Source organism: Clytia hemisphaerica, unplaced genomic scaffold, assembly GCF_902728285.1.
Source record: "Clytia hemisphaerica strain Z4C2 unplaced genomic scaffold, Clytia hemisphaerica genome assembly, whole genome shotgun sequence".
In the NCBI taxonomy this organism is placed as follows: domain Eukaryota; kingdom Metazoa; phylum Cnidaria; class Hydrozoa; order Leptothecata; family Clytiidae; genus Clytia; species Clytia hemisphaerica.
The window spans coordinates 147036-173762 of NW_027103577.1; the positions used below are offsets into that span (position 1 = coordinate 147036).

Below are 26727 nucleotides of genomic sequence, written 5' to 3' on the forward strand. Positions count from 1 at the left end.
GTTTTCAAACTCTTTCAAGACTTTCCTTGGAAAAAAAGAAAAAGAACTTTAGTTCAATGTAAAACGAAATTTTAACCCTCTTCACATCATTACTCACAAATTGTAAAGAACAATTTTTTTCAAAGCACCTGTCTCACTAGGAGTCTAGGAGCCCATTCAAACCCTTCCTGAAATCCTAAAAGATAACAAATCTAACATTGTTTTTTATAATAATCTTGATTTTTAAATAATTTGAATAAATCCTATAAAATATAACAGCTAAAGACAAATACTCCTTTAAGATATTCATAATATCTTACTTAATAGCAAAGCAGAGAGATCTACTTAAATAAAATCCAAAATATCATTAAAAATTCTAGATCTACAAGGGTCCCGTATAACAAAATAAATTATAGCTAGAAAGCCTTTTGAGCTAGGGCAATCATGTTAAAATTATAATTGCCAGGGTCTCTTTCCATAAATTTCTTACAAACCACTGCAGTATCTTCGAGTAGAGTATCAGCACTTGTTTTCCCATGGTTGATGGGGAAGGGTTTGCGACCATCAAGCTCATACAAGAAACCATCTTTCTCAACAAAAGCAATGAAGTGAAGATCAACTTTCTCATCGATGGAAGGGGCTTTTGTTTGTCCCTCCTGCGCACTGTCGCCATGACAACGTGTTACACCTTCATGTTTTTCCAAAGCAACAGCCCTTTCGTCTGGTGTCATCGACTTTGTGCTATCCAAGTAGTCTTTAACGACGCTACCATCTTTGAAAGTCAGCTTTTCTACATTATTAGCTATAGCATGAATAATTCCAACAGTTCCACAAGCATTACCTACAGTTTGCTTTGTGAAATACACATTATCGCTCACTGTTTGCCCTTCTTTTGTTATCTTTTCTTCTTCCTCTTTGCGAAAGTTTTCATAATTTTCAGTGATTGGGAAAAGCAAAACTAAAGATACCACAGGCCTTGGAACCATCATTAAAAGATCAGGTTCAAAACCATAGACATCACTGTATGCCAAAACAGACATGTCCACACCAAGGTTTTCTGTGTATTTGTTCATCACATCTGGATTGGACTCTAATGGCAGCCATCTTGGTTTAGACATGTTGTTTTTTTTTTCCTTTTGGAATTAACTAAACACAAACATCAAAATTTCAGCTTTTAGGATTATCATATTATGGAGTATAACAGAGTATAAAACAATAATATGTCAGCAAAATGATTAAGTTTTTTATGAAATAAAATAATTTTGTTACTCTGATGTATTAGATCAATCATTTTTTTATAACTGGAAAAATGTATTAGATCAATCATTTTTTTATCTTTTTATTTTCAAAAAAAAGTTAAATCGATCTGCATTCTAAAATTGAAGAAAAATCAAATTAAAATTGTGATTTTTTCTGCTAATTATTTAATTCTCATCACAGGGTTGCCAGCCTTACACGAAACTTAAATCCCAGCACTTTCCTGGATTTTCTAGGATAATTGACTTTGCTGTGGAGAAGACTAAAAATGGGTTGTAATAAACAAGAAACAAGCAACACGCTGAATGGACCTACCTGAAGATTGAAGAAAAACCATAATAGACCATTTATAAGGCAAAATGTCATGTTGATTAAACCTACCACTCACTCCAGCATAAAAAGCAATAATGGGAAAATATTTTAACAGGCATTTCACTAATTATGCTTTAATGTATTATTGTTGTAATGCTGGATTTTTTTATTATTTAACATGATATCACATCCTTCAAAATGTCTACCTAAAACTGATTTGGCTAAATTTGGTTTTTCTGGGCTAATGGAACCCCATTCTAACTCAAACTTGCGACAGATATACAAAAAAAACAGATAATTTCTTAAGCTTTTCACAAAAAATCCCTATCTTTAGCAGTTTTTGTGTAATTTGTTTTTCTTTGTATTTCCAGGCAAAATTTTAAGGTAAAAGTGTTCTTATGAGACTATTAAATAAAGACTTAAAAAATAACAACCTTCCAACTTTTGTAGATTGTAAGTTATGGGAGTCAAGTCAAAAAATGAAGGAACGCATAAATCTAAACAAAGGTAAAAACTTTTTTACCACAAAAACGTCTGTTGACCAATTTTCCTGCTCCAACATTGGACCAAATTTGCAAAATTATGTCTAAATTTATGTTGAATTTCACCACTCTGCCTGAAAAAAGGTGCCAACATCATACCAGACTTTATGGAAGCACAAGACGCATATATCTTATATAAAACACTAGATAAAGGTACTATGTATTTCCCAAGCAAAATAATCCCCCATTTTTGCTAAAAGTACCTTATTACACGAATATAAGTATGGAAGTATTTAACGACTTTGAAATTAACACGCAAAAAATTAACACAAATTTTATTTCTTTTACAAGGACACCACGGCTGGTTTTAATTTAAGGGGTTTTCATTAACACAAAATTTGAAAATATGACGAAAGTGGTGGATTATATGTTTTGGGACATCAGATCAGAGGGCATCAAACACTCTTCTTTGATTTACGATGGAAAATTGGCCTTCTTTAGAGCATAGAGCAATCAAACACAGTCGAAAGACGATTGAACGACAATCGAATGCAGTCAAACAACAATCGAACCAATTGAATAATGACCCTGCCGATTCCCCGGACAATCCGGGGATTTCTTGTAAATGTCCGGGGATTTTAACATTTATTTTGAAACTTAGTGCCCCGGACAGCCCCGGACGCCCCAGACTTGGTGTGTTGTTCGCGCTACGCACGTAAAGATAGTGAAATATGCTTTACTGGCACAGTGATGTGCCGTACTGGCTATGTGGCATGCCGTACGTGTATACCTGATCGTGCAGTACATTTAGATGGACGCACGGCATGCCTCTACGGACACGCGTGGTGGTGCTGGTGCACAAGTTACATGTCCGGGGAAATATAGTTTTTTTCTGATCCCCAGATATTTACACGTTTTTTTTTTTTTAAGAAACTAGTTTTACCAACCAGCCTCAACGTTTCTTAAGAAATCGGCCTTTTGAGCCTTAAATGTTTCTTACATGTTTCTAAACTTTTTGACATAATCAGTCTCATGGAAGGCTGGATTGGAAGGTTCTTAAAAGAAACCGAATTAAAAAATGTTATTTTCTCATTCTCAGCCTCAGCATGTTTCTTAGATGTTTCTTAGTTTTTAGGCATTCTGAGCCTCATGTTTCTTAAAAGTGTGTTTCTTAAAAAAAAAAAAACGTGTACCCCGGATTGTCCGGGGAATCGGCAGGGTCGTATTGAATATTACCCAGAATTTTGACGTTCGATATTGAGATTCGATTGCGTTTGACAATCGAATTTCAATCAGTCGCTTGCGTTTGATTTGGTTGGACTGGTTCGATCGTTGATTCCGTTCGATTGAGATCATCTGGTAATAAGTATAAAAGTTATAGTTTTCTGGAAATCTGAACATCTGTTGGGCCTCAAATATCCAGGGGATGTCAATCAAAAAAATTCGATTGTCGAATCGATCGAAGTCAATCGAAGTTGATCGAAGTGATCGGTCGAATCAATCGAAGTCGATCGAAGTGATTGTCGAATCGATCAAAGATTTACATTTTTTCCTCTTTAGCAGTGAGGCTGGAACTTCGATTTTGAGGATTACGATTTTACCAGCTTTTTAGCAATTTTTGCCTCGCTAACCCAAATCTTGCAACCTCTTTACCTTAAGGAAGAACAAAATTAGAATTTTTCAGCGTTCCGAAAAAAATGCATAGCAGAAATTTTTTCATCTTCACAGGATCGTTTCTCAACAACAAAATACATCTTTTGGTCTTTGGGTTTGTTTCTGACGTTTTTCCTTCAAAGAATAATGATCACTTTCCTTTTTCCCTTAGCGCGCGAGAAAAAAATGATTAGCTCGCATTCTTGCGCGGGCAAATAAAGATGAGGCTGCAATCTTACACTGAGGGTGCTACTTAGTTTCCGCCCTATTTTGTGCCCATGATAGAATGGTCCAAATACGGGGTTATTCCAAATGATATAAACAGTGTCATTCTGTAAGTATTTATTTCTGAGAGATACAAATAGTATATTGAATACACTTCAGCTTCAAAGTTCCTTATCGAGTTCCTTATTTACAAAGCTGATAAGTTTGGATTCGCAAAAATTGGATTCCTTAAAACTTGTTTTCTTATTCTCAGCTTGAGCAGTTCCTTAACAATTCCTTATTTTTTGGACCATTTTCACCCTCGAGTTCCTTATAAACGTGTTCCTTATGCAAAACGTGTATTATAAACTTATTTATTTAAGTATTTTTGAGCGCAAATTTAAATAATATGGTTAAATAAAAAGCAGATGATAACAGTTCTGTTTTTTCGTCAAACCCCCGGAAAAAGTTTTTGCCGACTTAGCTATTTTACAAATCTCAGAAAAGAACTCCCATTAGGAATTCCGATACACAACCTGATTGGTTAATTTCGGAACGGCTTCAAGAAAGTCATAATGGCAGATAATTTTAAAAGTTTCTGAGGAAATGTGTGCAATTTATTGATGTTGATGGCTTGTTGATTCTTTAGAGAAAAAAGATAACAGGTATTGCTTTTTCTAATCCTGGAATATCGAGGTTCCAGCTGCAATGTTTATGATCAACTTCGATTGACTTTGATCAACTTCGATTGACTTCAATCGACTTTGATTGACTTCGATCGACTTGCTTGTTGTTAACGCCGCAACTTTCTTGCGGCAAATAATTTCACCCACCTTGTGTCTGTCTCCTTTGCGCCTTAAGGTCGGTCTCCAACTTGTGCGCGCTGCGATAGCTCTTCTTTGAACAAACTTCCACGCTATTGATCATAAGAAAAATGAAGCAATTCCAATGGCGTGATCTGACGTAACGATCACTTGCTTGAAAAGCAAGCGCGCGCTGCGTTTTTCTCAAAGCAAAAAGTTGCAATCGCAGCGCGCGCTAGTGGTAGGCTCGAAAGAAAATATCAATCGAAGTCGATCAAAGTCAATCGAGGACCCTGCTGACGCACCGGACTTAACGAACACCGGACACGCGAAAGTCCAGTGTAAAATGAGAATTTTTTTTACCCCCGGACAATTTCTACACCGGACTTAAGGAAGTCGGATGTACGGTGTCGGAGAAGGATACTTTTTCCCACCGGGCAATCAAAACACCGGACATGACCAGTCCGGTGCGTCCGGTGTTTCTTAATTTTTTGTTTCATAAATGTCCGGTGTCCAAAATTCCCTGTATGCAACTGGCAAATACACCGGACAGTCCGGTGCGTCGGCAGGGTCCTGTCAATCGTAGTCGATCGAAGTCAATCAAAGATTTACATTTTTTTAAGGGTTTGATCGACTTCGATCGATTCGACAATCACTTCGACTGACTTTGATTGATTCGACCAATCACTTCGATAGACTTTGATTTTTTTGATCGCTTCGATTGCTTCGATTGACATCCCCTGGAAAAATTGATATCTCTAGTAGATTTTCTTAGCGCCACATGATCTAAAGCCACCCACCCTATAGTATAGCGTCGGAATGACGCTAAGCGTGGGAAAAATTGATATGTGACAGTTACATCAATATGCCTTCTTACCTGTCTTTAAAAATATAAATAAAAGTAATCACGGAAAAGGACGCGAAAAAAAAAGACATAAGTGTGAGAACAGAGTAATCAAACTCGTTAGAAAAAGTACCATTAGAAGTCATAAAAAATCAACCTGAATAAATGCAATCGAAATCCCAAAGAACTTCATAACTCCCCACAAACAACATTACATTACTATGTCAAACTCCTATTACATAAATTTTACAATTACGTCAGAGTAGACTACGCTCGCCACCGAAGAGGTTTATTTGGAAATTATCTGGCACCCGATGTAGAAATTTTCTTCCGACACGCTAAAGCTCTGAAGGTCGGGAAAATTTTGGCCCGCTCCTTTAGAGCTTTAGCGTGGGCGGCCGCCAATACGCCATCGGAATATCAGATAAATTTGGAAAGGGTAATTACATTTTATTGCGAAGCGAATTTATGAGCGAAGCAGTTTTGCTATATTGTGCACGTACCTTTAACTTCTATCCCAAGCGAAAATTTGCTATAAAATTTGCTATATAAATCACATCTTCAAACCGATGATTTTATCAAAATGACCTTGAATGGTTTGGCTTGAAGCCACGAAAACTTTCTCGGTTTGGTAGCTAGGACTGCGAAAAATGCTGTTTTAAAATGGTGTACCCTAGCAGTGTACAGCAACAAAATTACCGGAAGCCGAAACACGGACTTAGAATCTGAATTTGATCAAATTGCCGCCGCGCCGCGCGGGCGGCACGCATCTAAGCAATCTAACCAGTGGTTCTTCGGTTTTAAATGTTTATTTTGCTGTTAAATGGAAACAAATTAGTTTGAACGTTGACAGAAAGGATCTTCATCATCCCTTGACTTTTAACAGCAAGTATCAAGTATCAAATAAGGTCAATTAATGAGAGGTTTTTGCAAGTCGCGCGGGCGGGCGGGGAGTGCTCTTTTAATGAACGAAGCTTACCTTGCAAAACCAAGTGGATATTCTATGATAAAGAAGTACGGAGGTAATCAAATTTGTCGAATTTGTCAAGAAAGAAATCAAAACTGCCAAAGAACCAACAAGCCATCTTTGTACATTTTTGTTTTTGTTTTATTTTTATGTTTTGATGATTTCGACCAAGGAACTTGAATAAAAAGAGAAGGAATAACATGTCGTTTGTTTTGCGGCATGGTTCTTTGAAGTATGCGTGTTTCCTCCCCAGACTCTTTTTTGCGTACCGAGTGTGAGCCGACAATAAAAAACCATTTCACAAGAATTTCAACCGACAATTAGTCCGTCTTTACAGTAGCATTGCTTCCTTAATTTCAAACCTTATCTCAAACTATGAATCGGCTAGTAATCGTCTATCCTTTAGCTAACATTTGTATAAAAAATTTCGTGTTGAACCTTTGTAAAACAGCTACAAATCGAGCTTAAATATGAGGCCTGTTATTTTTTCATGTTTTTCAGAGGTTGAACGAAAGACCTCATATCTTATTTTGTAAATTTTTTTATGAAAACCCTGACGGATATGTTATTTGGGAAGGGTTTATCTATCAAATTTTGTAAAAATTATAATCAGGACCTGAGGATTTCCATTTTTACAAGAGTTTTTATCAGCACAAACTCTCGTTTACTCACAGAAAACAGATTTTGCTATCCTCTCTTTTGTACTCAAAACATTTGAAAAATGTTCGTTAGATCTCTCTTTGTTATTTTACACTAAACAATGAATGTTTATACAACCGACTACAAATTACGTAAATCAAACAAGATTCGGTACAAAAGATATCTTTTGAAACCACTTTTCTCTTTTGTTATCTATTTGAAAAGCTTTTTCTAGTAATGACTTAAAGACATTGGCGCGTGCCAAGATCTTTTTTAACAATACAACTACCTGCAAAATAACACGCTTGTTTTTGGGTTATATGTGCAAAACGAGAAAGTTGTTATTCCTTCTCTATTTATTCAAGTTCCTTGTTTCGACAGACGATTCGTGATTCGAATAAAAATGTTCGAACGTTCGACTAATATCGTTCGATTTTATTAAGGCACCATTTACACTAGAATAACTAGAAGGAAAAAAAAGAGCGATGCGCGGCGGGCGGCAGTGGGTGGTGTTGTGCCTCCGTGGATTATGTGGTGTGTTTGGGGCATTAAGGTAAGGCTCTTATCTTACGACCCTGTCTCCATAGAGGGATTTTTAGAGTGTCTCTTATTTTGCTAGCAACTTGCGAACTGAGGTGGAGTATGGATCGCTTCGCAACCCTTATACAATACGGCTAGTTGTTTGCTTCTTTTTTAAAGATTGGCCGGGTTGGAAAAGTATGAATTTCTTTGTACATATTTTACCTATCCCAAATATTTAGGAGGCTGAGTTTTAAACAAATGGTCAAGTTGAAACGAACGATAAATGTATCAAGGTCTGTTTTATTTACCCCCTGGTGACTTAACAAAAGAGACTTAACTCGATGTTACAATCCAATTATTGAAAGTGTGTCTCGGCCTTTTTATAATGAGCGAGACATACGTTCTCTGATTACGCAATTTTCATATTGACATTTTCGAGGCATTTTGATGTAACTGTGACTGTGTGAGTGGCCCCTATAACTCTAACTGAAGGAATTTGGTTGAAAAAAGTTTTTGTCCCAATACTTACTTTATTATAGGTATGTGAAGCTGGATACCCCTCCCCCCCCTTATCAGCCAAATGCTGATAAAAAATCAGAAAACGACAAAGATGGTCAACTCTACAGTAGTAGGAGGAGAGAAGTGGACGGGTGGAGTCGTTGCACGATCCATGGTTTGTTGCTTCTCTTTTCAGTCGTATCCAGCTACACTAACAATTCATTATATCCTCGTGATATAGGGTCGACGTTAGTTTCGTAATATAATACAACATGAGACCACTGTCTTATTGAAAGTAGCAGCTCGACCTACCATTTTTGCTCAAAACTTCCGGACCAATTTTTTTATAAGCATACAGTGGAACCTCTAATTAGCGGACACCATCGGGGAAAGGGGTTTGTGTCCGCTAATTAGAAGTGTCCGCCTTTTAGAAACTTTTGATCTCGGAGCTCCAATTTTGAAATTAGGCCATCCCAGGGTGTCGAAAATACAAAATTGGGGTCTAAAGTACTTATCTGCAGACACTGGGCCATAGAAGAGCTCGAGTGACTGGCAAGAGGTTAAATCGAGGTGGTGGGTACGGACTTCAAGTACCAGTGATTTATGATTTCTTTGGCCCACCTAAATTCGTTAAATGGGTCAAGGGTAAACTGGAAATTTGTAGAAATAATTTGAATAATAAGTTTAATAAGTGCTTGAAATAAAAATATCTAAAAATTGTTTTTCAATTTTTGACGTCTGTGACCCGTTTGATATTCAATGTCCGCTAATTGGAGAGCTAAAATAGGGGTTTTGGCCATTTCGTGCGAAAAAATTTGTCCGCTAATCAGAGGGTCCACTAATTGAGTGTCCGCCTTTTAGAAACTTTTTTATGAGGATTTGACTAGGAAACGGCCGGGGAAAATGAAATTGTCCGCTAATCAGAGGTGTCCGTTAATTAGAGGTTTTACTGTAATATGCTTATAATATTAATATTATGTTCTTTCTATTCAACGAATGAAAGTATTGTAAATTCCTTAAATTTCATGGAAAGCTACAATTTACAAAGGACATGGCGATTGCGATTAAACATTTGTTAACTACATGGTTTCAACAGTACGAGCTCCGCAGAAAAATTGGCAAGTAGTGGTCAAGTCAAGTAAACATTTTAGGTTCAGAAGTTTTCTAAGTTTGAAATACACACCCCTGTCTCAGTGCCCCGGTGGAACCTTTTCCCTCAATGGGGATGAAAATTTCTATCGAAATCCCAATGGGGATAGAAAATCTGTTGTTTTCAGCTCAAAAATTCCAGTGGGGATGGTTTTGGAGTCTTTTTCCATTCAATTTTCAATGGGGATAGAATCATAGGGCAATTTCCCAGGCAGTGGGGTTGAAAATCCTACGTATTTTTACCCTACGTATTTTTTCCACCGGGACGATTTTTTGGCCTATTTTTCCACCGGGTCTGTATCACAGGGGTGTAAATACCGTCGGGAATATTTTATAAAAAATTTCCCCAAAAAGTAAGGAATATCTATGATGAAATTGATACGGTAAGCACCTTTCTTTTAAAAAAGTGTCTATATTTTGAAAATTCTAGGTAGCGTGATTTAGTTTTTCACAGATTTCCCATTGAAGTCAGTAAATGAGAATAATATATACGTTTTTTATAAGAACATCTAAATATTTTTAAGCCTTCGGATGTTTTCAACTTTTTGAGTGTTTTAAGCCTAAAAATGTTCTTAAAATGTTTTTGTTTTCTTCCTTTTTGAGTATTTTTGTCCATTTTCCCAAGAAATTGGCTATTAAGTACGCAAAGCCTTAAAATGTTCTCAAGTTGTTCTTATAAAAAAAGAAACGGGTATATCGAGAAGTAGATTTTGCAGTATATTAAATTCTTATACTTAAAGATAATATTATCGCTTTTCATATAAAAATACACATGATGGTTTGAGCTAAATACACATTTCTGCTAAATATTGGGTATAAAATATTTACATAAATACAAAATTTTTTATCATATAAATTTGTTAGAGAATGTTTATTATATTTAATTAAATTCATCATATTATAATTTATAAACGGAAGCATTCGAAAAACTGTGGAATATTTCACCGCAGTTTTGAATTTAGATATAATGCAACTGGTATCTTCTAATTTATATGGGAGTGTTAAAAAAAAAACGAACCGGCTAACCGGAAAAAATACATTTTTTGAGAAAACGAACTATGAAACAGGACTATAGCTTATTTGCAGGAAATTTTAGACAGGGGTGCAGCAGGTTAAGATGAAGGTAGTAAAATTTATTTTATTGAAAGGTTACCTAACTGCTCTGCTATGCTGGCCGTTTTTGAAGAAAGAAAGGAAATTAAACACACAATAATATCTGGTACATTCTACTTGCATTGATTACATTCACAACTAATAATTTTTTCAACAATAACCGTTTTTTGACGAAATCGGTTATCAACGACACAATCTAATTCAACAAGTTCGTGTATCGAGCTTGACGGTTGGCATGTAAAACACGTTGCCATGTGCCCGCTTCTATTGATCTCCGGTATATAGAGAGAATTACATTGTCCGTAACAGAATCGATTTTCTATGACTTTAGGAATGCATTTGTCATGGTATATGGTTTGGTTGAAAGGTTTAGCAAGACATATTTCTTTCATCAAATCTTTTGTAGGCATGATATGAGTGCCTGGATTTTTTTCTATGTCAGTTAGAATTTGTTCTTTGATGTGTTCTGCTAGAAGGTCGTGTGAGGCGGGTCGGCTGTTAGTTAAACATACGAGACATGACATAAATGCAAGACTGAGCAATAATTCTTTTCCGGCCATTTCTGTGTTTTTGTGGGTCTTGATTTGAGTTTTCTGAAAACAAAAGAAAAATGAAATGAAGATTAGGTAATCGTATCAATCTAGTTATTCTAGTAACTCGGTGTAACTTTGTATTCAAGCTTAAAATATTCCGTGGTGTATTCTTTTGTACAAACAACCAGGTAATGCTGGTGTATATAAGAGACGACGCAATGGAATTGTTTATCCCGAAAAGATTTGACTTCAGGTTGTTTACGACTTTTTTTTCTCTTAAGTGACGTCTGAGAGGGGTGACAGACCACTGGACAAATCAAACCACAAACAAAAACCACAGCCAAAGTAGATGCAACATTTTTAGAAGTAGAATAATAAAAAACAAATTTGAAAAGTTTCAAAAGACATTATCATATCACTTCAAGAGACTCATATCTAGCCAACGCCTATTTTTCTCAAAAGTTAAAGCTTAATAAAGAAATTTATCATACTTTAAAGTTCGTCAAATAAAAACAGTATGTTAGCCGTGCCCCTTCCCCGTGCAGTATCAAACAAATGTGTTTTTGAAAAAAATTAAAAGTCGCTTAACGCGAATGAAATATTACGTCAAATAATTTAAATGAAGTCATCTACTTCTGAAGCAATATTGCAATGTTTTAACATCATTTAAGACTATATTCACACGTTACTGTTTCCTTCTGGAACGGTAACGAGGCCTGGGTTTCAATAGTCTGAGAATATTCTGGATTTTTTGTTAGTTGAATATCCGTTACTGGAGTATTTCTATATATTTATTTGCATAAATTCATTAGAATTACTTTCGCAAATAGGCAAGAGATGACGCAAATTGCTACTGGGAATCCGAGTGACGATGGAACTTGTTTGGAAACGTAACTTATGGAACCTCCACTATCTCAGTGATTAATGACTAAAAATCTACCCATTTTACAGTAAAAATGTTCAATTTGGTGGTGCTATTATTTTTGCATTTTGACGAAAGACATTAAATGTTTGAATGAATGAACGAGTTTGAAAAAAAAACCATTAAAATATTGAATTTCAATTTTTAAATCCAAATATTGATAATTCTAATTCACATCAAACCCATTACAAGACTGGATTACCTTAAACGTGAAACAGAGAAGCTGAGGTCTAGGTGTGCCATAGATTAATTTAGTAAAAGTAGAAGTTGCGTCGAAGAAATAATCTCTTCCGCAAATTATAAATACAAGAAAAACAGAAAAGCTTGCAAGAGGGGAGCTCATCTTATTTTGACTCTTTAATGAAGCTTACCCTTTAAGAAGCCTTTAATACATGCTTGTCAATCACATGTATGTAAAACTGAGTTATAGGTCTTGAATAAAAGCAATAAATTATTACTGTATATACCTTTTTATAGATGATAAACGGCTATTCTTGATCGTAGCACTTAAATATCACTTCAGAACCGTTGGTTTGTTCTTGCTCTTCACAACTGTATACTGAAGATACTTCTTCTAAATCGTGCCATATTTATACTATTAATGACGTCATCAAGTGCTGATGTCTTGAGGTCTGGGACCGAGCCTTTGACGTCTACTTTCTAACAAAAAAACAACAGTGTTTATGTAAGTAAACAAGGCTCATACTAAAAACAAAAAGGAGAATGTACACTGCTATATCCTTTATCACTTTGCGGTTTCTTTTTCTTTCCTATCCCTAAAAATTCAATTTCAACTTTCAGACAAAACAAAAAATGACAAAAACAAGTCATGCAATCTTTTTAAAACATTTGCATTGATTGGTTGAAAAAGTTAAAGTTAACCCAATGAGAATCGTTTTAGTGGTCAACACAAACTTGAAATATCATACTGAGCTTCAAAAAACCTTTGTTATTTGTTGTACAAGTGATAAATTTAAGGGCGATACCATAGAAAACCCACAACCCGAAGGAGGACAAGCGTATTAAGAGATTTCCAGCCCTTGCAATTAATAAGAGAGTAGAAATTTTAGTATACCTGTATATTTTTCTTCACCGCTAACAAAACGGGATTTGTGCATTGTATTCAGGTTGTCAAACAAGTGGCTGTTCCTCCAACGTTAATAAGGCTTCGAACGGTAATATGCTGTCAGGTGATGAACCCAACCTACGACAAGAAAAAACAAGCAACATGCTGAATGGACCTACCTGATGATGAAACTTAGATAGCAATAAGGAGAAAAACAATCATTAAGAAAATATAGCGGTTAGCGAAAATGCATTAAATTTCATCATTGATTGTTGATGGGGGGGGGGAGGGGTTTAGGGAAAAAAGAAATAGAAAGTTCCGGTTGGAAAATTGCAAAAGTTTTATTGACAATTGAATCATGCTTGACGGTGGCATTGTTATCAATAATTTTTTTAAGTGAAAAAACAAAGAAATATATGGAAAAAGCCCAGTTCAAATCTGCAAATCCGGCGATTTCCGGCATACTTCCGACATTTTCGGCCGGAAAAACATGATTCTCAAAAATCCAAATCGGCCACACTTAGGGATTGCTGATACACATCTTTGTGCAAAAATCGGGAAAAACGATTAATGAAATCTCGAGAAAATGGCAACAAACCGTTTTTGACGGCATATTATTATCAGCATTTTTGGCCGAAATTTTTTTCTTCAAAAATCAGCCTCCGTCACAATTCAGGTATTGCCATTTTTTATCAGTGGGCAAAATTTCGTGAAAAAATATAAAGTAGAGCTCGAGAAATTCAAGAAAAATCGTTTTTCCGGCGATATTCGGCTGTTCCGGCGATTTTTAGAAAGTCCTGGCATCAAAAATCAGTTTTATTGACAATTGAACCATACTTGATGGTTGGCATTGTTATCAATAATGATTTTTCGTGAAAAAAACAAAGAAATAATAGGAAAAAGTCCAATGAAAATCTGCAAAAAAGGCAATTTCCGGTATATTTCTGGCATTTTCGGCCAGAAAATAATTTTTCTCAAAAATCGAACTCGGCCATGTTTTGGGCATTGCTATTACGCATCTATGTGCAAAAGATCAGAAAAAACTAATGATGAAATCTCGAGAAAATGCCAAAAAAACGGGTTTTCCGGCATATTTCCGGCATTTTCGGCCGGAAAAAGTGTTTTTCGAAAACCGGGCTCCGTCACATTTTATGTATTGTCATTTTGCATCAGTGTGCAAAATTTCATTAAAAAATATAAAGTACAGCTCGAGAAATTCAAGAAATACCGTATTTCCGGCGAAAATAGGTTGTTCCGGCGATTTTTAAATGGTTCCGGCTTCAAAAATCAATTTTATTGAAAATTAGAACATGCATGATGGTGGACATTGCTATTGATAATGTTTTTGAATGAAAAAACAACCAATTATAAGGAAAAAGTCCAATGAAAATCCAGAAAAACGGCGATTTCCGGCATATTTCCGGCATTTTCGGCCGCAAAAATATGTTTTTCGAAAATCAGGCTCCGTCACATTTTTGGTATTGACATTTTGCATCATTGTGCAAAATCTCATTAAAAAATATAAAGTACAGCTCGAGAAATTCAAGTAATACCGTTTTTCCGGCGAAAATCGGCTCTTCCGGCGATTTTTAGTAAGTTCCGGCTTCAAAAATCAGTTTTATTGACAATTGAACCATGCTTCATGGTGGGCATTGCTATTAATATTGTTTTTGTGTGAAAAAACTACGAAATATAAGGAAAAAGTCCGATGAAAATCTGCAAAAACGGCGATTTCCGGCATATTTCCGGCATTTTCGACCGGAAAAGATTTTTTCTCAAAAATCGGACTCCACCAAGTTTTAAGCATTGCTAATACGCATCTTTGTGCAAAAAATCAGAAAAAACTAATGATTAAATCTTGAGAAAATGCCAGAAAACCTGTTTTTCCGGCACATTTCCGGCATTTTTGGCCGGAAATGATTTTTTTTCGAAAATCGGGCTCCGTCACATTTTGGGCATTACCATTTTGCATCATTGTGCTAAAAATCAGAAAAAACTAATGAGCCAATCTCGAGAAAAGCTGGTAACAGACGGACGAACGAACGGACAGACGGACGGACGGACATCGGTTAATTTATAGGACCTCTAAGGTAGGTCCAAAAAATGAGAATAAAATCAAACAATGTTAGTAAGCTAATAAAAGAGCTATCATACAAAATTTTCTGTAGAAGTCAAAGGCAGCAGTTTACGTTTATCGTTTAGTTTATAAGACTTTTGGGAATCGATACCAAAAGAATTCCTTGGCAAAAAGCCAAAAAATGTGCATGCAGGACTAGACATGCAGGACTAGACATCAAATCTGAATAATTACCCTTAAAATCATTCCCTTTACCTTGGTATGAACCGCTTGTAATATTTTGGTGTTTGTTTGTTTGCCATGCATCATGATAATCAGTTCAAATTTAGCTTTTTTTAATCACTTTCTAATCTTTGTTTTGTTTCTATTTTCTGGAACGACTGAAAAAATTATGATTATGATGAGAGTAAATGAATGAATCATTATTCGACAAGGTTCCCTTTATCTTTAAACGGGCCTAAATGGTTTCTGTGATAAATCCACAATTTAAGCAATCATTGTTCACGTTTTTTCCTTCTCTTCTCCAGGCCGCTGCATCGAGGATACAACGCCAAAGTATGGTTCACGACTACCTTTTCAAACGTTCACTAAAGTCTGTCTCAATATAATTTGAAGCGGGACAAAAAGGAGGGTGTAACTCTTGATAGAATTCGAATTAAATAACAGTTTTCTGTTAGTTGAAAAGACAAACAGGAGTGAAATATTATCATAAAGAAAGATTCAAAGAAAGATTCAAAGAAAGATCCGAAAATGAAGAAGAAGAAAATCAATTTACTCAATAATTGTGCTAGAATTATCATTTTCACACGATTGATCGAGATTTTTCAAAGAAATTTATTCCATTGAAGGATACAAGTCTATCACTGGTTGACTTTAAAACCATCAAAAAATTGAAAATATGTATTTTTTGACTGAATGAATATTTTTTGATTTTTTTTCTCGCATTTATAACGTTCTAAGATTAAAGAATTTCTGATATAAAAATGAAGATCACGGCATTATTCTACAAGAAATTGATTTTCTTCTTCTTCGTTTTTTTTCTTTTTTAATAATATTAAAATATTCCACTCCGGATTATCTTTTTAACGAGCACAAGACCGCTATATAATTTGAATTCTATCAAAAGTTATAACCTTTTTTGTCTCCGCTGCAAATTATATTGAGACATACTTTAATTTGTATTTTTATCAGAAATTTTATCATTTGAATGTAGAGCGTACTTTTGGAAAGATAGCCAAATAGTGTGAAATTTCTTTCTCGGAGGAAAAGGTAATCGGGCAAACTTATCTAGAGCTGAGAAAATATCACATGAGACGTAAAAGCTATTACTAGAAAAATACATCACCAAAAGCCGGCAAATCAAACATAAAAGTTTATTAGTTGAAAAAAAAACCACTTCAAAATTTGTCTGTGAAGCAGCCACTTGTGAATAAGTGCCTTAGCTGACAAAATGTTCCTAAAAATATATTATTAAATCAACAACAGCTTTGAAACATGAGAAAGTTGTGTGAGCCGAAAAGCCTCTCTCGTCTGGAAATCGACATTTGACCTAGACTAAGGTACAGTGGAGTGCAAATCACTATCTAAGAAAAAGATTTCTCAGGTTGCGAAAAATTTGCCAGCCGGTACATCCCGAGAACTCTTTACTTTGGCACTTTTCTTTACGTATTCTTTTCCAGTTGTAAACTCTGTACCATTACACGCTAATTTTAGAATGATATACTTTATAAAAATATTCATGATGAAATTGGCCAAAAAATTAAGAGAATGCTAAAAATATCACCATCACGGAATATAACAACTGAACCTAAGAATGACATTTTAAGGACGTTTTAACCTGTAAATTGCCAGCTATACCTCAGTAAAGCCCAATAAGCTTTCACAAAAATGTCTCTACGACTCTGTGATTTCTACAATGTCATCAATCTGAGGTTGTAGTAAGAAAACATTTTAGCCTCAAATATTCCTTTTTTTAAATACTTTTAAAGTATTTTTGTCAAAGGATGTAGTGCTCTGTACTATCTTTTCAACGATATATAATTAGTTACCGGATAGTAATTGCTTAGATCTGAGGCTCAGATTATCCTTCAAATCAAAGGGGCTCCTTAAAACGCTTTGGCAAAGCGAGCAAAAAAGTGTTCGACATTTTTCATTTAACTGATTGGAAGAGCACTTCTTCTCATTCACAAAATTGAACCAAATAATTTTTGTTTCTTCTGTTAATATTATTTTTCATATTTTTTCAATAGAAAAAAAATAAGAATTCAAATTTGACTGTATTATTATTTTCAAGCGCCCGAAAGTTGCATCGATACTTACAAAACTTACAAATAAAGTATGGTTTTTTCTCATGCACAAATGAAATCAATCAAAAAGGATAGTCGTGCGCTATGTAAAGGTAAAAAACTCCGATTCCCCGGGTATTCGCATCTTTTAAAATAAAAATGTCAGAGTGAGGCTAAATATTTACATTGATAAGGTCTCTAATAAATCATAATCATAAAAATCCTACATTGTTGAAAATGAAATATATCTAAAAAATAAGTACATTAAAAAATAAATAATAAAGAATATGCATATCATACCATTTTAAACAAAGGCGGCGAGAAGGCGGATATCCAGGCGTAGACGTACTTCTCAGATAATTTCATCGACCGTGGGTAGACCGCGACTGATTACATATTTACCTTTTTGGAATTGGGCGATGTATAATTTGCATTTCACTCCATCCGTCTTACTCACCCACACCTAGTAGAAAAAGATACAATTACTAAATGCTATGTGCAGGTTTAGGAGCAATGGCCGAGTGGTCTAAGACATCAGCGGGACACTAAAGGGCCCCCCTATTCGAATCCTTGCTCCTTTCAATGTTCTGGCTGGCCGTTGACCTGCAACAACAATCTAAAAAGTACCTAACTATCTAGCTATAAATCTAATTATCTCTTTACAGCTTAGATATAGCTTATGTACATAAGAGTTAGCACTTGGTCAAAATTGATACCACCGTGTGTATGCGATTCAATTCCCTCTACGGGTTGAAGAAACCAACTCAAAACACCCTAATATCACGAAAACACCCTAATATCACGAAAACTCCTCCCAATTTCTCACTTTCTATTTTACCAATGTTACAACTGTACTATTCAGATTCTAAGCAGAATTATTCGACCGATTCCGTAAGATGTAAGTGGCACTTGATTGCTTAAATCTGACTAATTCTTTATTAAGACGCAATTTACAAAGTGAAACATATGGAAATAGACTGTTGGAAAAATATTTTGTCGTCTGCCGCTTGAGTCTTTTAATAAACTAGTTTTTTTTAACGTTGTAAATAGTCATAGGTTCAGGCGGGGACGTCTTAAACATGTGGACGAATCTTTTGCAATAAGGTTGGTGAAACTCGGATGTTCTTAATAATCTTTGCGTCACACAAGAAATGTTTTTTCATGATCCATTGATGGTACTTGGAAGATTCAATTTTGGTCATCTTCCTAAATCGTTTGAATGATGTTATGAAGAGCTTTAAGTGTGTCTTTAAAGGGGTTGTTTACTAGACACAGGAACCTGGTTCAAAAGACTACGCGTTGAAGCATGAAAAGTAGCAGACGATGCTATCGACCGTGTAATATATCATTATGATATTACGATATAGTTGTATATTATAAAACGTAATATGTTGCGCGGCGGAAAATAGAGCCTGTGTTTACATTGATCTGACAAGACATTGAGCCCCTCCGACTATTTTTCGCCCGCGCGGACAAAATTTCCGCCCAACTGCTAATTTGTGTGTTTGAGGTTATTCTTTATTTTTCGAATTCGTCTTAGACTATAGCATAGTTTAGAAAAGTAGAAACTTTATCATCATATTAAGGATAGAGCAATATTTCTAAGCATGATAGTCAAGAGTCGGAAATTCGGACGAGTTACAATGAAACAACGTGTTTATGGTGAATTTCAGACGATATGAAGGGTTTTAAGAAGGAAATTAAAGAAGAAAAAGAGTTAAAAAGTTACATATTGTTACACAAGGACCCAGTGGCGTGTGCTGAAACCCGCATTAAAATGTCTGGTCACGAACAAGTCATTCAACCCAATGAAGGCGGATATCAAACTGGGTGCACGAACGAAACCCAGACGTCTGAAAAAGCTCACACGAAAATCTTTTAAAATCGTTCCCCTAGACAGGCACATTATTCACTTTCGAGAAAAAAATTGGACATCTTATTCTCATTTGAATGAAAAGAAGTTCACACATCGTACCATGTCTGAGTAATATTTGTCTTCCAGTGGAAAAAACTTCTGAGCTCTAACAAGGGGATGGGTCTTTAAGGTTTGTACAGTAAGAGAACAGGGGAAGGGGGAGGGTGAAATTAACAGTGGATCTATTCGGGAGGATGAAAGATAAAAGAAAGGAGCAAGGTTTGAGACATAAGAGAAAATTTAAAAAATTTCAACATCTTGTGACAAAGATGATAGGCTATTTACGTGCATCAAAGTACATGACTTGCTACCTATGTTGGATGGTGGTTACAGAACGTCAAAATTCAAGACAAACGAGCATTGATTAATTTTAAATTTGAGGGTCTTTTGTTGTATTGAACTTTTAATACATGCAAAAAATTTCCCGTTTTGAAGATTTTGTCCATAAAAGCGAGCTGAGTGCTTGTTGCGTGGTATCACATTAGATAATTTTCGACAAGCAATCAAGGCTAAACAAGCAACATGCTGAATGGACCTACCTGATGATGAAACTTAGATAGCAATAAGGAGAAAAGCAATCATTAAGAAAATATAGCGCTTAGCGAAAATGCATTAAATGTCATCATTGATTGTTGATGGGCAGAGGGGTTTAGGGAAAAAAAGAAATAGAAAGTTCTGGTTGCAAAATTGCAAAAGTTTTATTGACAATTGAATCATGCTTGATGGTGGCATTGTTATCAATAATTTTTTTAAGTGAAAAAAACAAAGGAATGTATGGAAAAAGCCCAATTCAAATCTGCAAAAAAAACGGCGATTTCCGGCATATTTCCGGCATTTTCGGCCGGAAAAATCTTTTTCTCAAAAATAGGACTCGGCATGTTTGGGCATTGTTATTAGGCATCTTTGAGCAAAAAATCAGAAAAAACTAATGATAAAATCTCAAGAAAATGCCAAATAAAACAGTTTTTCCGGCATATTTCCGGTATTTTCGGCCGGAAAATTTTTTTTCTCAAAAATCAGACTCGGCCATGTTTAGGGCATTGTTAATACGCATCTTTGAGCAAAAAATCAGAAAAACTAATGATAAAATCTCGAGAAAATGCCAAAAAACCTGTTTTTCCGGCATATTTCCGGCATTTTCGGCCGGAAAATTTTTTTTTCCAAAATCAGTCTCCGTCACATTTTAGGTATTATCATTTTGCATCAGTGTGCAAAATTTCATAAAAAAATATAAAGTACAGCTCGAGAAAATCAAGAAATACTGTTTTTCCGGCGAAAATGGGCTGCACCGGCGATTTTTAGAAAGTTCCGGCTTCAAAACTCAGTTCTATTGACTCAAACAATGGTGGGACCATCTCCTTGAAATTGGCCCTGCATACGGATACTTCCCGCAACCATCGAAATCTTGGCTGATAGTAAAAGAAACCAAGCTCACCGAAGCAACCGAAGTATTCGCAGGTACACAGATTCAGATCTCCACTGAAGGTGAACGTCATCTAGGCGCGGTCATTGGGACAGACGAAAACAAACGAAACTACATCAACGAAAAGATCAGCAAGTGGAAGGATGAAATCATCCTCCTTGCTGACATAGCCGCCACATATCCTCAATCGGCATATGCTGCTTACGTTACAAGCTATCAACACAAGCTGACGTATTTCCTGAGAACGATCCCGGGTATATCCGAAGAAATCAAGCAAGTTGACGAAGTGGTCAGACATCGGCTGATTCCTGCTCTGGTTGGTGGTCACATCCATCAACGATAAAAGAACGCATCATGTTGTCCTTACCACCCACGTCTTGGTGGTTTGGGACTAAAGATCTTCGAAGAAGAAGCTGAAAGCAACTTTCAAGACTCGATGAACGCCACAACAACTCTTCAAAATCAGATTCTGGGTTCGAATGACGAGAATCAAAAGACCAGAAGTCAGCTTCGCAAAGAACGAGATCTACGAGATCAAGGTAAACTTCAACAACTTCTGAACGAATCCGATGAATCGACCAAACGAAAGATGGAAACCCTCAACCAAAAGGGGGTTTCAAACTGGCTGACGGTGCTTCCGATCAAAGACGAAGGTTACGAACTATCAAAACAAGAGTTCTGGGACGCTATACGTATTCGATACGATTGGCCCCTTGATAGAATCCCGACACACTGTCCGTGTGGAGCGAAATTCGATGTTTGCTCATGCCCTTTCGTGTAAGAAGGGTGGCTTCATAACTTTGCGTCACAACGAGATTCGTGACATCACAGCAAAGCTGCTAAACGAAGTTTGCGTCGACGTACGAAAAGAACCTATCTTGCTTCCCATCGGTAATGAAGATCTCCCGAATCAAGCTAACAAAAGCAGAGAAGAAGCAAGACTTGATATCAGCGCACTTAACTTTTGGACGAATGGTCAACGAGCATTCTTTGACGTAAGGGTTTTTAACCTTTTTGCTCAGCGACACATCAATTCCAAAGTTGAGAACTGCTTGAAGACGAACGAAAACGAGAAGAAGCGTATGTACGGAGAACGCGTTCGACAATCCGAAAATGGAACATTCACACCAATCGTTTTCGCGGCTAATGGTGCAATGGGCGTGGAATGCATTCGTTTCTATCAACGACTATCCGAGTTGTTGGCCGACAAGCGAAAGGTTCCCCAGTCAATCGTGACGAATAAATTGAGAACATTGATTTGCTTTTCACTTTTACGTTCAACCGTAAGGTGTTTACGTGGATCACGGGGAAAAATATTCACCCCAGAAAACATTTTATAGATTATTATTTTACTTTTTATCTTTCGAGTCTTTTCAGTTTCTTGTCGTTCTGGTCTTTTCAGGTTGTTTTTTGTGTGTGTGGCCCACTTTTTGGGTTTGTTTTTTTTAAATAGTGCAACATATATAAAAGTATTACCCAGGAAAATTTAATTGTATATATCTTCTTTTGTGTTTAGTTAAAATAATTATCGTTATTCGGGTATAAAAAAAAAAGTTCTATTGACGATTGAACCATGCTTCATGGTGGGCATTGCTATCAATAATGTTTTTGTGTGAAAAAACAACGAAATAAAAGGAAAAAGTCCGATGAAAATCTGCAAAAATGGCGATTTCCGGCATATTTCCGGCATTTTCGACCGGAAAAAATTTTTTCTCAAAAATCGGACTCGGCCAAGTTTTGGGCATTGCTAATACGCATCTTTGTGCAAAAAATCAGAAAAAACTAATGATGAAATCTTGAGAAAATGCCAAAAAACCGGTTTTTCCGGCATATTTCCGGCATTTTCGGCCGGAAATAAATTTTTTTCGAAAATCGGGCTCCGTCACATTTTGGGCATTACCATTTTGCATCATTGTGCCAAAAATCAAAAAAAACTAATGAGCCAATCCTGAGAAAAGCTGGTAACAGACGGACGGACGAACGGACGAACGGACGGACATCGGTTAATTTATAGGACCTCTACCCCACCGGGGTAGGTCCAAAAAGCATCTCTTCATGATTTAAATGAAAATTGACATTCATCATCAATATTTTTATGTACCATCATAAGTGATGACACTTTGTCAATCATTACGTAATTTGTTTGCGTCCAAATTGATAGTACAGTAGTAAACAAACTAATGAATGAAAGTAAAAAACAAAATGCAGAAAAAATTTCTCCACTACTTTCACATGAGCACGTACAATGATTGAATGAAACCTCAGCTTACACACCATATACTATTACATCACATATCTTCTAAATCAAATATGCTCCAAGCTTTTCTCATTCATTTTTTAGACAAACCTGCGCATACTTTCCACTCCACCCTAGCTAGATGGTGGGGTAAACGGTTTTCTGAAAAAGTCAAAAAGGGATTTCTTGGCTTATGGCGGGGTTGGTGGCAAAGGATGGGGGCTTTTTTCGAGGGTGGGGTTGAAGACTTTTTCCTTGTATTTTTATATCATGTTTTGTTTTCTTTTCAATGATTTTTAATCATAGTTTTTCTACTAACGGTTTTGTCTGGCTAAACTTTGTCTTCATAGACTTTGTGAAATAACGCTTAGAAAACATTCTAGAAATTATTTTTGGATATAGACTTTTTTTCCTCCATATTCTCTAGGAGTTCTATCTCCTGAAATAATTCTGCAAGATAATGAAAAATTCAAACATTTTTGTTATTTTAGTATAAATATAAAAAACTGGACTAACTCTGTTAGGGTAAGGAAATGTAATAAAGTTAAGTGAAAAGGAAGACACCCCATAAGCGGTAAATTCCTAGAGAAAAATATTCCAAGCATCAGAAAGTGGGCTTTTTCAGAAATAGTCCGTGCCCCCCTGTTGAGCATATCGGATATCCAGGGGATCAAATATCTACAAGGGAGCGGATATCCAGGAAGTAAAATGTCTTTTCATGTAAAAACATACGCTATATCCAGGGGTAAGCATCTTTATAAGAGAGGATATCCAGGGGGTTGAGCATGTTTTTAAGGGTGGATATCCAGGTTGTTTTTACTAATAAAGTAGGCTCAGGGGGTTCGATACTTCGAAAAATCAATATCCTCAACAGTAGGGGTAAATTTTTTCTCTGGAAAAGCCCATATATTCCAAACATGATTTTTCATACAACGAGAAAAGAAAACTTTGGTAGAAAATGAAACTTACTTCGCCTGTGTTGATGCCAGCAATGGTGACTCTGTAAACGTGAAATAAAAGAATTCATGTGTTAGGATTTCTATATTCCACAATATTAAACATTCTTCAAAATCATATTATTATCATTTACAAAAGGCAATTGTCGTAGCACTTGGCTATCATAAAATGTTGTAATTCTTTCCTCATTTTAAACATAGAATATTCCTTTCTGAAATTAGAATTGATTGCCTTTGGCCTTGGACTGTTTTAAAACAGAGCGTGGGATAACTACCCTGTGTTGTTTTTTCCATTTATAATAAACATTCCCGTTATAACAAGAGTGGGATTTGGATGCGAGGATGAAAGGTGTATTATTGTATAGCAATAGAAAGCACTTTATGTCCAGTAGACATTTTTGCCAACAGTTCGCAAGAGAAGGACTTTGCGCCGTGTCTTGAACTTGGCAGTGCACTTTTAATAGTATCTGGTGAACGAAATGATAGAGTTTCGAAAGATGAATGAAATTTGACTCACTGCACAGGAGAATCGATTCGATTATCTAATACCACGCTGTCACCTTTCTGGAACCTGAAAAAAAAATCGTTGGAAGTGTTCGATTCAAGATAATCCTGAATGTTACGATTACTAGCGAAATTTCAGGCCCAGATGACGTCATTTTAGAGCCTTTCATTATCTTAAATAATAATTCTAAATTTGATCTTTTATCCCTTAATTAAATCAAGACATAAATTGTGATTGATCAGTTTTTAATTTTTTTTAGAAAAGTTTTAAAGAATATCTTATCAAGTGCAAGTGCGCTAAATTTTCAGAGCTTATAATTATGCTAATTAATCAGACTATTTCAAAATGGAATGCTTATTTAACATATGAGACTTGTGTTTTGATGACCATGACCATATTATTACTGTACTATAATTTCAAGTATTGGGCACTGTGGGTGGCATTTATTTTTTTGTTGAGACCTTTCTCTATCAATAATATTTGTTATTCAACATGTAGTTCTAGAGCTTTGTTACTCACCGCATTAAACATTACTCAAAGATTTGAGCAAACAAGGTCTTTAGGATGATTACCTAAAGTTGACTAAAAATAGTTCGCCATTCTTAAATACCAGTCCTTTTCTATCCCTCTAGATTTTGACCCCAAAAAAATCTTTATTTTTGTTAATAGAAAGGCTAAATGTTTTTGGCGAAAAGGAAAGTTTCGTTTGGCAATAAAACTAACAAACATTCAAAAAGCAGACAGCCACAAAAAATAACGAGAAAAAAAATTGGGGCAACAATTGTGCCAAATTAAATAAGGAGCCACTTGATAAAGGAAATAAATACATAGGTATTTGCAACATAAATTATTGAGCTTGTCATGGGCAAACAAAAACAAGTTTGATATGTGACGATTGCAGTAGTGACCTAGCCCTGCCCACAACACAACGAATGTTGGTTGATAATGAGTGGACCAACTTCAATTTAAACAGAAATTGAATTAAATTTAAAAGATTTCAGAATGAGAACAATAATGAACTTTTTCACCGATCTGGTAGATAAATGACGGTAAAAATCTAATAAGGGTATATCTCTACGAAATCTTTGTTCCTTGTCAACTAGGAAAAAAATTAGACTGGAGTCATTTATAAGTTTATAATGAATGCTATACAGTAATATAGATGTTATACGATACGCGTTTTTTCATAAGAAAAACTACATAAAGGCTTCGATGGCCAGAATGTTAAGAACAAGTTAAGAACATTTTTGCTTTGAGAACTCAAAAACACCCGATTTCTTAGGAAAATCGAAAAAATACCCACAAAATGTGGAAATAAGAACATGTTAAGAACATTTAAAGCTTAAAGCTCAAAAAGTTAAGAACATCGGAAGGACTTCCAAAATTTTGGATCTTCTTTGAAAAAAAAAGGTGTAATGCCCATAAACTGTTAAAGCATGACGTTAGCTTATTAATCATAATGATACCCTGCTTTACCTTATAGTTAGCAGTTAGTAAACAAGGTATATCATCAATTTTCTTACCATTCATTTTCGTAGAAGAATTTTCCATCTTCGTAACGGGCTGTAATGAGTGGATCGCGGTCTTGTGACGACCAGTTCTGATTGAAAACAAAACGAAAATCCTAAATTATATGTGTTAGAATTTGAATGTATTATACAATGAACCTGCGGCGCTTCGCATAACGTTCAATCTTGATGTAGCCTTCCTCGTGGCCACCGCAAGGCTTTTTGGTCGACTAGATGACGCGATTAAAAGTGAACTCAAATCTAAGTGATTCAAATTTATCAATAAGTTCAGTCAGAAGTAGACCTAATTTAATGTTGATGTCACATCTTCTTGAGATTTCATAAATGTTGAACATTAAAATCAACGTTGTGTCCGAAAGATGAATTTCTAATTTCGGACGCCAATTCCACTGGTAATGCGTTAATCTTGTGAAAAGTAATTACCAATTTTCTAAGATCAATCGAAGTATTGTTTTGAATAAACGGTGGTTTCCTCTTTTGAGAGTTTGGTCCCGTAAATAGGAAAATAGAAATAACAGTGGTGAACCTTAACAAAATAAATCTATTTCCGAAACTACTCTCAATCCTCGCGAAAATAAAGTATTTTGCGGAAAAGCTTGGCCGTAGGAGGTTTCGCAACTTGACTACCATTATGAAACGGATTTTAACAATGACGTCATTGTAATGAACTAGTCTAGACATGGACATTGTTGCAGTATCAGTGCCAATGCGCAACAATAATAAACATATATTCTGGCCACGCATTCTAAAAATACCAACTATGTTATGGAGATAAAAGTGGAGATTGAAATCCCGGTTCAGAAACTATTCAAGCCCTGGCTTATTATCAAATAATAGAAAACCTTGGAGAACACGCCA

The 26727-nt window shown here is 35.6% G+C and overlaps 2 protein-coding genes and 1 long non-coding RNA gene across 3 annotated transcripts in view; all 3 read right to left on the reverse strand.

Annotated features, from left to right (window-relative positions):
* Window positions 1-59: 59 nt before the first annotated feature.
* On the reverse strand, window positions 60-1142 carry LOC136801218 (ubiquitin carboxyl-terminal hydrolase isozyme L3-like). The gene has a single exon (XM_067057851.1). It carries the CDS (start codon window positions 1095-1097, stop codon window positions 396-398), a length of 702 nt encoding a protein of 233 aa, XP_066913952.1. The 5' UTR covers window positions 1098-1142; the 3' UTR covers window positions 60-395.
* A 9382-nt stretch (window positions 1143-10524) lies between these two features.
* Window positions 10525-11632, reverse strand: LOC136801224 (uncharacterized). Its single transcript, XR_010845817.1, has 2 exons — window positions 11447-11632; window positions 10525-11015 (listed from the first exon to the last, which is right to left on the reverse strand). It is a non-coding gene; the product is annotated as an uncharacterized lncRNA (long non-coding RNA).
* Window positions 11633-16379: 4747 nt separating this feature from the next.
* The window catches only part of LOC136801221 (breast cancer metastasis-suppressor 1-like protein-A), a gene marked incomplete in the record, with an annotated part of 26757 nt that continues 16409 nt past the window's right edge, over window positions 16380-26727 (reverse strand). The window contains 4 exon segments of the mRNA XM_067057855.1: window positions 16380-17768; window positions 23849-23879; window positions 24353-24406; window positions 25864-25934. Of these exon segments, the coding sequence (XP_066913956.1) occupies window positions 17658-17768; window positions 23849-23879; window positions 24353-24406; window positions 25864-25934 (267 nt within the window).